Source organism: Bufo gargarizans, chromosome 8 (assembly GCF_014858855.1).
Source record: "Bufo gargarizans isolate SCDJY-AF-19 chromosome 8, ASM1485885v1, whole genome shotgun sequence".
Classification (NCBI taxonomy): Eukaryota; Metazoa; Chordata; class Amphibia; order Anura; family Bufonidae; genus Bufo; species Bufo gargarizans.
Genome location: NC_058087.1, coordinates 76340280 through 76353238, shown reverse-complemented (window position 1 = coordinate 76353238; position 12959 = coordinate 76340280). Strand labels below are relative to the sequence as shown.

Sequence of the window (12959 nt, the reverse complement as noted above, 5' to 3'; positions counted from 1 at the left end):
CGTACACGTGGTCGCTAAGCGAGGCCCACATATAAATTGGTAAGATTTTTCCATTTTATTACGTCTGTCCCCTTGACTACTTCAAGGGTGTCAGACAATAGGGATCACTCGGTCCCTCCACTATAGGTCTGTGTGACACTCTCCACAGGCTTTTTTTGGGAGGGGACGAGACCTATTTTGGTGTGCAGCACCACCTATGTTGCATTAAACCGTCAAATAGACCCCCTCTACAGGGGTTTTGTCTGTCTTATTGTGATTTGTTTGTAAGGGGTCTCTTACTCCCCACCTTGGGGGAATGGATCTAGTAAAAGTTAAGTTTTAAATTGTTCATCCGAGTCACCAGCCTCAGAAATCGCAGGTTAACAGCAGCTCAGATTAGAGACCAGGTCAATGCCACACAGAGTTCTAGCAGCAGACACATCTCTAGAACAACTGTTAAGAGGAGACTGTGTGAATCAGGCCTTCATGGTAGAATATCTGCTAGGAAACCACTGCTAAGGACAGGCAACAAGCAGAAGAAACTTGTTTGGGCTAAAGAACACAAGGAATGGACATAAGACCAGTGGAAATTTGTGCTTTGGTCTGACGAGTCCAAATTTGAGATCTTTGGTTCCAACCACCGTGTCTTTGTGCGACGCAGAAAAGGTGAACAGATGGACTCTACATGCCCGGCTCCCACCGTGAAGCATGGAGGAGGAGGTGTGATGGTGTGGGGGTGCTTTGCTGGTGACACTGTTGGGGATTTATTCAAAATTGAAGGCATACTGAACCAGCATGGCTACCACAGCATCTTGCAGCGGCATGCTATTCCATCCGGTTTGCGTTTAGTTGGATCATCATTTATTTTTTAACAGGACAATGACCCCAAACACACCTCCAGGCTGTGTAAGGGCTATTTGACCATGAAGGAGAGTGATGGGGTGCTGCGCCAGATGACCTGGCCTCCACAGTCACTGGACCTGAACCCAATCGAGATGGTTTGGGGTGAGCTGGACCGCAGAGTGAAGGCAAAATGGCCAACAAGTGCTAAGCATCTCTGGGAACTCCTTCAAGACTGTTGTAAGACCATTTCAGGTGACTACCTCTCGAAGCTCATCAAGAGAATGCCAAGAGTGTGCAAAGCAGTAATCAAAGCAAAAGGTGGCTACTTTGAAGAACCTAGAATATGACATATTTTCAGTTGTTTCACACTTTTTTGTTATGTATATAATTCCACATGTGTTAATTCATAGTTTTGATGCCTTCAGTGTGAATCTACAATTTTCATAGTCATGAAAATAAAGAAAAGTCTTTGAATGACAAAGGTGTGTCCAAACTTTTGGTCTGTACTGTATCTGTTGCTATGAGCTGACCTAGATTTACTCTATAATTGATGCCAGTTTCTGGTCTAAATCACAGTATATCTGGTTAAAGTGTCACTAATGTCACTCTGAAGCCTAATCTGCAGATAGGGAGCAGACAGACGCAACATAACACTGAGTGGTACAGGTTCTGATGTGACCATATCATGCCCAGAGAGTATTGTGCACAGGTCCTATTCTATTTATTAAGACCCATGCAGAATACTTATTGGGTGTAAGACTGTATAGGAGAGATGCTTTAAAGGCTATGCACACATTTTGGTGGCAATTTATTTTATTATTGCATTGTACTCATTTTGAGCTAAAAATCATTTTTTCAATTGGTCTTTATTTAAAATGATGAGCCGTTATCCCTGCACAGCTTTGAGTTTATCTACTAGCAGGATCTGTACTTTCTCTCTGCTCCATTAGGCAGGGAGCTGATGGGCTCCTTATGTCTGATCTCTGGCCTTATAAAAAAAATCATTAAAGCTCAATCCTTATCTTACTGTTAACCCTTTGTGACAGAACGTCTCAATACTTTTAATAAAGACCCTTTGAAAAAATTATTTGTAGCCCAAAATGAGTACATGCAATGAGAAAAAAAAAATTGTCCTCGAAGGTGTACATAGCCTCTAATGATAAATTCACACTGAGCTCAAATATAAATCACTATGCGGTAAGCTCCTACGCACCACCTAGTATCAGCTGCAGGTAGCCAGGATTTTATCAATACATTTGATAAAATCAGTAGTATACTTTGGAATTATAATGCCTTACTCTTTAATTATTTCTAGGGGAAGTTCATATTGGAGGACAGGAGCATTTCTATTTGGAAACCAATTGTGTTCTTGTTGTGCCAAAAGGAGAGGCACATGAGTTTGATGTATACGTCTCTTCACAGGATCCTGCGACTTCACAGGTAATTTCCTCTAAAACAAGTATATGTTCTACAAAGAACTTCTCTCTCTCTGTCTGAAGGGCTCAGCTTATCCATGCATTTTTACTGCATTTTTACTTGAACGACCTTTTGATGTATTTTTGTGATGTATTTCATTCAAGCTAATTGACAGGGGTCAGGAATTAGTATGTGTGATCCTGGAGAGACTACTGGTTTAATACAACTGCTATGTATATGGCTCCCTTTGCTACTATAAATTAGCAGATACTGTGACTCATGTTACTAAGGGCATAGGTATCGTAGAAGGTGCCCATGTGGGTGCTATGGGAGCCCTCCCCTGTGTAATACATAAAAAGTCACTGTAATGATTATAACAGAATAGCAAAAAGGGAGGAGACTTTACAATACAGGCACATAACAGGACAACCACACAATGAAAGAAGAATGCCAATAGGAGTCCCAAAAGAGTTAAAGAAGGGGAGGATAACTATCCCTGAAAGGTCCTACCTGACCCTATCAGCAGAGGAACATCCCATTGGTAGGTTGACTCTTCACTGGAATCTACCACTAATGCACCTTATACTCTACGCTGTGCAGACATGTTTCTCCCATACGGGTTCTTCAGGGGACGAACATAAGAAAGGGAAATAGTATCCCAAATAAATATGATAGTATGTTACCCCAATAGCATATGCTGCAATATAGTGTATTATACTCAATAAAGCCAAAAGGATAATGCCCAGGGAAAAGTAATGTAATCCTCTAATGCTTAGAGAAAAAAAACAATAATCACCCATTACTGAATAACGGGCTGAGTGATAATGCACTATAAAGATAAATGCACTATAAAGATAAAACAAATTGTTATGTGCCAGAAAAACTAACTTGGAATGAAACCACTCTCTCCAGAACAACATGACGTTACGGCGACAAATAAGGCAATAATCAAACAAATGAACCACGTAATGGTACACTAGATGAATGGAAAATGGTCCACTGTAGCAATACTCTCCCCTGACTTTGTCTTCTGGCAGATATGTTGAATGGCAGATGCAGCTCCTCCCTGTTTGGCAGCTTGTTTTAATGATTGATGAGAACCTATGGAGCGAACTCCTAATTATTCATTTATAACAAGAACAGGATAAAGGGAACTTGTCACTATGAAAATACACTGTAAGCTACAAGCAGCAGGTCATGTAGCAGGGGGAGCTGAGTAGATTGATATACAGGTTTATGGGAAAAGATTCAGTAAAACTTGTATTTTATTCATTTGTATTCCTGCTCATTATGGGCTGTGAAGTCCAGGAGGCAGTCCTATCAGTGATTGACAGTCTTCCCTCTATGACTGTGTTTACAGAGATAGCTGTCAATCACTGATAGGACCGCCTCCTGGACTTCAAAGCCCAGAATAAGCAGGAATTTAGAAGTATAAATGAAAAGTTATACTGAATCTTTTCCCACAAAACTATACATCAATCCGCTCAGCTCCTCCTGCTCTATAATATTCGACTGTAGCTTACATTGCATATTCATGGTGACAGGTTCCTTTTAAGCAGACCTGCCACAAAAATGAAGGAATCAGCTGCTTTTTTACCTGTCTATTTAAGCATTAGGGATAGTTGCTTGCGCTAAATGTCTTGTTATGAAATGTATTTGCAGTTTTCCGTGGCCAGCGTCCTTAACGTTCCATCGAACAGGATTATGTCTCATACAAAAAGAGTTGGTGGAGCATTTGGAGGCAAGACTACTAAACCGGGTATTTTTGCAAGTGCCGCAGCTGTAGCTGCTCAAAAGTAAGTGTTGATGGAACTATCTGTAGTTGTGTTTTTACAGAATTTACTCCTTCCCCCCTCACTGCAGTGATAACAATATACTCCTGGCCTTGGTGTTTCAGAAACGTTGGTTGGACGTTTTATGGACAGAATAGCAGTATTCAGTGTGAATGACCAATTCACTAAAGGTAGCCACACAGGGTAGCCGTATACATGAGATATCTGTAGACTGAGTGGTAGTCCAGCCTACAGCCATTTCTCCCAGCAACCTCATACACATGCCTGCTCTGTTTGGCTGCTCATGTTAAATGAGGAAGAGTGGGGAAAAACCCTGCAGGACACTTCTGGTATTGGTAATGTCAGACTGGGGTGTCTAGGGCCCACCAGAGAAACTAATTCTGGGGTCCACCCTATAGCTACATGGAAATATTAGGATACGTCCACATGGGACATAAATGCTGCATTTGCCACATACAAATCTGGGGCAGCCAGTCCACTTGACTTACATACCAGTAAAGTGGATACAATTTTAAGAAATCTCATCCGCAGGCTTTGAATAAAATTCACAGCAGAAATTGTACTGAGGTGCGGATTTAAAATCAGCAGCAAGATTTGGGGTGGACTTTGCTGATGCAGATTCACATGTGTAGACTTAAAGGGAACCTGTCACCATTTTTATGGTGTCCTATCTAAGGGCAACACAAATAAGTGACTGATTCGCTTAGCAAAATGCTGGGTCACTTTCTTTAATTGACCCATTCAATCTGCCAACATCTTGTATTGAAAAGCTCCAGCTGATAATGATGAGTCATGATTATTCATGAGCTCCTGACTCTCCCCGCCCACCTGCTGCTGAATGACAGTTTGTTTCCATAGGAATCAGCAGCAGGTGGGCAGGGGAGTGGCTATAGCTCTGAATTAAATATACGCTGGACTCAATGACATCACGCTGGACTCCAATCAGCTCATTAGCATGCGGCATGCGGCATCTTTGTGTGTATATTATGAGGTAAGGAAACACGAAAATAGGCCCTAGTAAGACCCTCGGGATTTAACCCTCAATTACACCACTGGTCAAAAGACCAAAGAAAGTCCCTATAGGGGTCTACTAATTTGGAAAATAAAAGCCAAATACTTTATTTAGTTCATTTAAAAAGGGGAGTTAATACCCCACAAAAACCACACATTTTAAAACTAACAGGTGGCAATGCAAATTTGTGTAAGGATTTGCTTCTCTCTTATTTAATTTGAGAAAATATATGTGCAGGTGGGTGGTTGGTGACAGTTTACCACAATTGGATATACCCTATTGCTTGGTGTCCTGGGACCTGGGCCCAAGTTCCGGACACCACTACGCTGGTTGTCTCTACACTGGTACCAAACAGCACCACACTGATTCAACACACACAGAACTGTAGCCCTACTGATACGTGGGGTTTACACATTTGCTGCCAACTGAACTAAAACAAGCGCCTAACACTAGTCCCCACCCGACATGTTTCGCCGCGATGCAGCTTCGTCAGGGGTTCGGGGTATTAGACCCCTATAGGGACTTTCTTTGGTCTTTTGACCAGTGGTGTATTATGAGGTAACCATCTGTCACACCAGTAAGAGAATACATCTAAGGTACTTTTAAGTAGTTAATGATTGTATATAATTAGTTAGATTATAATCAAATATCCACATGACAGGTTCCCTTTAAGGTCCATTCACACGTCCATAGAATGGGTCCGCATCCGTTAAAGCGAGAGGCACAAACAACCTCCCAGGAGGACAAAGATCAGGCGCCTCTGACTGGGCTACCTGCACCTCTGCCTCCAATTCAGGAAAAAGAGCAGAGACCACCACACCTTCAGCCAAAATGGGACCCGGGTCTTCAAAATTCCCACCTCCCGGGAAACAACGTGACAGGGCATCTGCCTTCACATTCTTAACCCCAGGGCGGAACGTGACAACAAAATTAAACCTTGAAAAGAACAAAGACCATCTGGCCTGTCTCGGGTTCAGACGCTTGGCTGACTCCAAGTAGGCCAGATTTTTATGGTCAGTAAACACGGTAATAGGGTGTCTGGCTCCCTCTAGCCAATGGCGCCATTCCTCAAAAGCCAATTTGATGGCCAACAACTCCCTATCTCCCACATCGTAATTTCTCTCTGCGGAGGAGAGTTTCTTCGAGAAAAAGGCACACGGTCGCCATTTGGCAGGAGAGGAACCCTGAGACAAGACCGCACCCACACCCACCTTAGAAGCATCAACCTCAACTATGAAGGGTAAAGAAATATCAGGTTGTACCAAGATGGGAGCGGAAGCAAAACTCTCCTTGATATTAGAAAAGGCCTTACGCGCCTCTACCGACCAGGAAGAAAAATCTACCCCCTTTTCTGGTCATATCAGTGAGTGGTTTAACAACAGAGGAATAATTCAAAATAAACTTCCTGTAATAATTGGAGAAGCCCAAAAAACGCATCAGCGCCTTCTGATTCTCAGGAAGCTCCCACTCAAGCACAGCGTGGACCTTCTCGGGGTCCATGCGAAAACCAGAAGCGGAGAGAAGAAACCCCAGAAATTGAATTTCTGGAACCGCAAACACACATTTTTCCAGTTTCGCGTATAATTTATTCTCCCGCAGGATGAGCAAGACCTGACGTAAGTGCTCCTTATGAGTTTTGAAATCAGGAGAAAAAATCTAAATGTCATCTAAATACATTAATACAAATTTTCCCATTAAATGATAAATAATGCTGTTCACGAAATGCTGAAAAACGGCTGGGGTATTCATCAAACCAAAAGGCATAACCAAATTCTCAAAATGGCCCTCAGGGGTATTGAAGGCCATCTTCCATTCGTCTCCTTCTCTGATCCTGACCAGGTTGTATGCCCCTCTTAGATCTAATTTGGAAAAGACTTTAGCCCCAACAATCTGGTTAAACAGGTCCGGGATCAGAGGAAGCGGATAAGGGTCACGAATAGTGATACTGTTCAGCTCCCTGAAATCCAGACAAGGTCTTAAAGAACCATCTTTTTTTCTTAACAAAGAAAAAACCAGCGGCAACAGGTGACTCCGAGGGTCGTATGTGTTCTTTTCTCAGACTCTCAGAGATATAAGCACGCATAGCGACCCTTTCAGGTTGGGAAAGATTGTATAAATGAGATTTAGGCAGCTTGGCGCCTGGGATGAGATTAATAGGGCAATCGTACTCCCTGTGCGGGGGCAAATCCTGAACTCCACTCTCAGAGAAGACATCCGAAAATTCAGAGAGAAAAGGTTGTACAGTCTTAGTAGAAACCTCAGAAACAGATGTCGTGAGGCAATTCTCTCTGCAAAAATCACTCCAACCATTTATTTGCCTCGCTTGCCAATCAATGGTGGGGTTATGTTTAGTGAGCCAGGGTAGCCCCAACACAAGAGGAGTAGGTAATCCGCTAAGGACGAAACATGACACATCCTCAACATGAGCATCAGTCACAATTAAACGAATATTGTGAACTATGCCCTTTAATGATTTCTGAGAAAGTGGAGCGGAATCAATAGCAAAAACAGGAATATCCTTTCCCAAAGCGCACACCTGGAAACCATGAGTTATCGCAAATTGATTATCAATGAGATTGACAGCTGCTCAACTATCTACAAAAATCTCACAAAAAATGTTCTTGCTCTCTAGCGCCACCCTGGCAGGCAGGACAAAACGGGAACTACAAGCAAACGGAAAACCTTCAATTTCCGCCTCAACCCTGCCAATAGTAACAGATGGAACATTTTTTAAAGATTTTTTCCTTTTTGTTTCTCTATTACTCCCAAAAAACTGCCTGAATCTCCTAGAGGGACAAACATTTGCCAAATGATTTATACCTCCACAACAAAAACAAACCTTCCCATGCGGGCTGAATCTTCTATTGTCAGAGGCAATCAACCCCAGCTGCATGGGCTCCTGCTCAGAAGGGGCTGACAGCGACTGAGACCCCTGCGCACAGAATGAGACCGCTGCACTGTTCTGGGATTGAGTATGACAGGAAGGAGTGATCTCTCCTCTCTCTCTAAGACGCCTGTCAATACGAACGGCCTGAGACATAGCAGAGTCCAAGGAGATAGGCCTCTCATGAAAGGCAAATGCATCTTTCAATCCCTCTGAAAGACCATGGCAAAATTGACTTCGGAGTGCAGCATCATTCCAACCAGTATCAGCTGCCCATCTCCGAAATTCTGAGCAGTATATCTCTGCGGATTGTTTACCCTGGCATAAGAGACGTAGTCTATACTCAGCCAAAGCAATACGATCCGGATCATCATATATCTGACCCAGGGCTAAAAAGAATTCATCCACTGAACGGAGGGGCCATGCCCCCACCGGCAGTGAAAAGGCCCACGACTGAGCGTTACCCCTGAGCAGCGATATAATGATCCCCACCCTCCATTCCTCATCACCAGAGGAATGGGGAAGAAGGCGAAAATGGAGTTTGCAAGCCTCTCTAAAATGCACAAAATTCTCACTACCCCCGGAGAACGTATCCGGGAGCGAGATCTTAGGCTCAGAACAAACTCCATGAACGCAAGCTGAATCGGTCACTAGAAACTGAGAAAGAGTCTTACGGAGATCAGCTACCTCCAATGAAAGACCCTGAAAGCGTTCAGTCAAAAGTGAAACCGGATCCATGCTTGAGACGGTTTTGGCGGTTTATAATGTCACGGAAGGTGTACAGGAAACAAGACAATACAAAATGAATATATGACTCACTGGATCCAAAACTAAGGAACAAAAAGGGAGACCCCTGCATTAGACCTGGCACTCTCCCTGACTGCTCAGCCTATGCGAACATCCTAATGGTAGATGATCGCATATCCTCGTACCTCAACTGTATAACACCTGAACACCCTATAATAGTGAGGGGACACGACCACCGGCTCCCTACACCAGACACGGAGGGAGTTAGGGTCACCTGGGATCCAGCAAACATAAAATCACAAATGAATGTACAACACTTAACTTGTAGAAGACTGGGAAATAGGATCAGCATGCACACACACTCCAGGAAGCTGTATAAACCACACACTAATGCAACTACAAGACAGCTGAGAGAGGCTAACGAGATGAGGAACTGAAAACCAAAACAAAGAAAGCTCAAGGAGGAGGTTCTGAAAGGCATCTGTCAGAGCTTCTCAGATGTCTGGTTGTGACAGCGGCTGTGCCAAACACTGCATCATGTGCAGATTAAGTTAAAAAGGACAGATATAGCCATATGTACTTTATGTACATGAGTGAAGCGGGGAAAGAGGGAGATGTTACCTGCAGTCCTATGAATACCACAGATAACTCTCTCTGAGTACAGAAAATGCAGTAGATATCAACTGCACTCCTATGCAACACCACATGCAATGAGCGGGACCGTGGTACGGTTACACTGACGCCAGTTTTTGCAGTGGGTCAGGATATGGGTATAATAGTCTATAGTTTTGTTCGTGATGCCAATTGCAGCGTGTGCTGGGTACTGTCACAGGGCCCTCCAAAGTGTTATAACTCACGCTCCAGGTTAGGAATGCCAGAGTGGTGTAATGTCTCTGTATGGTGGTGATAATGGTTGTCGAGGAGAAATCCAGGATTCGATTTCTTGATGGACACGGAGCAGTTACTCCCCTGTGTGACTCCGTTCACCCAGGCAAACGAGGTGCAGAACAGCGTGACACCACCGTGTCATGCACGTGTGGTATGCTGGAGGGGCACTGTGAATTGTCCCTGCAGTGCAGGCTAAGGACAAGGTGGAGAATGAGGAGGCATTGGAGGACAATGTCACAGGACTTGACAACGTGGAGGCAGAAGTGGCATCACCTGGCCAAGTTGCTGGTGTGGCTGTGCAGGAACCAAATTCACCCAGTGGGCCGTAAAGGACATGTATTGTCCCTGACCGTAGTTACAACTCCACACGTCGGCACTGCCGTGCAGTTTGGCAGACACCGACAGGCTCATGGACTGGCCCACCTTCTGTTCTACATATTTGTGCTGCCTTTTTGGCAAAGAAATGACTGCTTGGGACTCTCCACCTCGGATCAGCACAAGCCATCAGTTCTCTGAAAGGTGCAGAGTCCACAATTCAGCTTCTGCGCCGTTGGATGAGTGTACGCATAATTGCTGACAGAATGAGTAACGAGGAGTAGGAGGATGAGGAAGAGCAAGAGCATCAGGACTGGTAGATGATGGGAAGGACAGACAGCTCCTTTCGGCTGAGGTGGTGGAGCCTTGACTACCTGAAATGGGCTGCGCGCCACTGGGTGATGCAGTGGTTGCCGGACCACCACATTGGAGCCACGGTTCTCCCAGGCCACTTTATGGTGATGCTGCATATGTAGACGCATAGCCGTGGTGCCAACATTGGCACCCTTGCCATGCTTCATCTTCTGCCCACAGATTCTACAAATGGCCACGTTCACCTCCTCCTGCGGCTTGATAAAAAACTGCCACACTGCCGAGTTGTTGATTTTACCCCTAACACTCTGCACTGACTGCTACCACCGCTGCTTCTGTGAGCCCCTGCATCACTACTTTCTGGGCAGGTAGGCTCCTGCGAAGCAGGTGGTCTACCCTGGGCACATTTGGCTCCAGACCTCCCACTGCTGCCACCCTGCTGACTCTTGGCCACGCTAGCGACCTGCTGGCTCCACCACTGCCTCACGGGCAAGCTGCCACCCTTTTCTCCTGATAATGATGACGCCCCTAATTCACCCAGCTCCCAAGTGCAATCATCTACATCATCATCATCATCAAGTACTGTATGCATGTCACTGATGTCCTCCTCAACGGTCTCTAGGTCAGAACCCTGACCGCTTGGAACACCAGCTCCCACGCCACTCTCCTCATCACTACTTGCCTGCCTACCAGAGGAAGCGGCATATGTCTTCTCCACATCTTGGCTTGCCAGTAGCTGCTGACTGTCTTCTAGTAGCTCGTTCTCACTGTATAGTGGAGCTGAGCCCACAGCATACAATACTTCTCTGGCTGAGGAAACAGAAAAGGACAGAGGCAGGTTGAGGACAGTTGAGGGAACAGGGACTGCTCCCGGGCCATGCCAACCAAGGGTTGTGTCTGACGAACCCACCGACTTTTGGCTGGGGGTGTCTGATGTCACTTCGGACGAAGTGGATGACCGAGTCAACCATTAAATGAACCGCTGGGTTGCTAGTTAAGACACAACCGCTAGATGACACAGGGAGCTCAGGCCTCTCGTTTGCGACTCCTGCTGCCATGCCCCTAATACTCTGCTGCGACCTGTGCCTGCGCCAGAAACATTTAGGCCTCTGCCACTCCCCTGTGCAGGGCCTGGCATTTCTCTGTCTGACACACTGTTAGATCAAATTAATAAATAAAAACTAAATTAAAACACCCCAAAAAAGTCTTTAATTTTCTCATATCACCACACAACGGCTAATAAGCCCCTTCCCCCCCCCCCCCTCACTAATACACACAAAAGAGGGCTTTAGAACATATAACTGCACTGCTGAACGGCAAATATATTTTTCTTTTGCCACTATTACACGACAAAAAGGTCTTTAGAACAGGGGCGTAGCTAGAAATGACTGGGCCCCATAGCAAAAAAAATTATGGGCCCCCCCTCCCGGATCTCCCACCCCCACATACCTATTGGACCTCCCACCCCTTCCAGAGCTCCCACCCAAACACCCCTCCAGGACCTCCCACCCCAACATCCCCCCCAAGTGTCGTCCACAGATCCCCCCTTAAGTGTCGTCCACAGATCCCCCCCTTAAGTGTCGTCCACAGATCCCCCCTTAAGTGTCGTCCACAGATCCCCCCCCTTCAGTGTCCTCCACAGATCCCCCCCCCTTCAGTGTCCTCCACAGATCCCCCCCTTCAGTGTCCTCCACAGATCCCCCCCCTTCAGTGTCCTCCACAGATCCCCCCCTTCAGTGTCCTCCACAGATCCCCCCCCTTCAGTGTCCTCCACAGATCCCCCCCCTTCAGTGTCCTCCACAGATCCCCCCCCTTCAGTGTCCTCCACAGATCCACCCCCTTCAGTGTCCTCCACAGATCCCTCCTCACCCTCCTCAGTGTCCTCCACAGATATCCCCCCCCACCTCGAGCCGCTTCCTAGCTAATTTATTCACGGCACTTGCCTCTGAAATTGAAGAGAAGCGCCGTAATCTCGCACAGGTGCACTGGCAAAGGCCAGGAAGACGGTGCATGCGCACTTCGAGGCCTCTGCCAGTGCTCCTGTGCGAGATTACGGCGCTTCTCTTGAATTTCACAGAGGCAAGTGCAGTGAATAAATTAGCTAGGAGGCGGCGCTGGGCAGGGAGATTGTAGGCACAGGCAGCATCGCTTTGCTGCCTGTGCCGTTCGCAGCGCGCCCTGCGCTGATAAAGTTCGGTCACTGCGTGGGCCGCATGACACGGCTTCGCGGGCCGCATTTGGCCCACGGGCCGTAGGTTGGGCATCACTGTACTATACTGTATATGTGTGATGTAACTCTGTTGAGTTCTAATGTTGGCTGAAGGATCATTCAGCCAACAGTTATCTCTCCCTATCCTCCCATACATATGCATTGTTAGCTTGGCCAAGAACAGACATGGAAATGAGCAAATATGCATCGCATTGTAACATTTCACTCTTTGTAGGAACCATCAGAGCAGGGTACAAGGATGAAGTATTCTGTCAGTGGAATATATACAGAGGGAAATCCGCTAGCTGATTTTATGTACATTAGTGCAGTATATGACATTCTCTCATTGTGCAAATCTGATTGTTAGGATGACTTCCATGTTACCAGCGTATGGGAATCCACAGTCCCACTAATGCAGATCTGCTTCATGAACAATATTATAGGTATCGTTGACTGTTAATTTGGGCATAAAATAAGACATGGATACCAGCCAGGCTCTCATAGTAGTAAGTATTCTGACTATAAAGGGAACTCTAAAGGACACCATAGTGTAGTGACAAT

At 45.7% G+C, this 12959-nt stretch overlaps 1 protein-coding gene across 1 annotated transcript in view; it reads left to right on the top strand.

Annotated features, from left to right (window-relative positions):
* LOC122944374 (aldehyde oxidase 1-like) overlaps window positions 1-12959 on the top strand; it is a 183561-nt gene that overhangs the window by 95671 nt on the left and 74931 nt on the right. The window contains exons 22-23 of the mRNA XM_044302568.1: window positions 2138-2262; window positions 3901-4034. Of these exons, the coding sequence (XP_044158503.1) occupies window positions 2138-2262; window positions 3901-4034 (259 nt within the window). The remainder of the gene's footprint in view (window positions 1-2137; window positions 2263-3900; window positions 4035-12959) is intronic.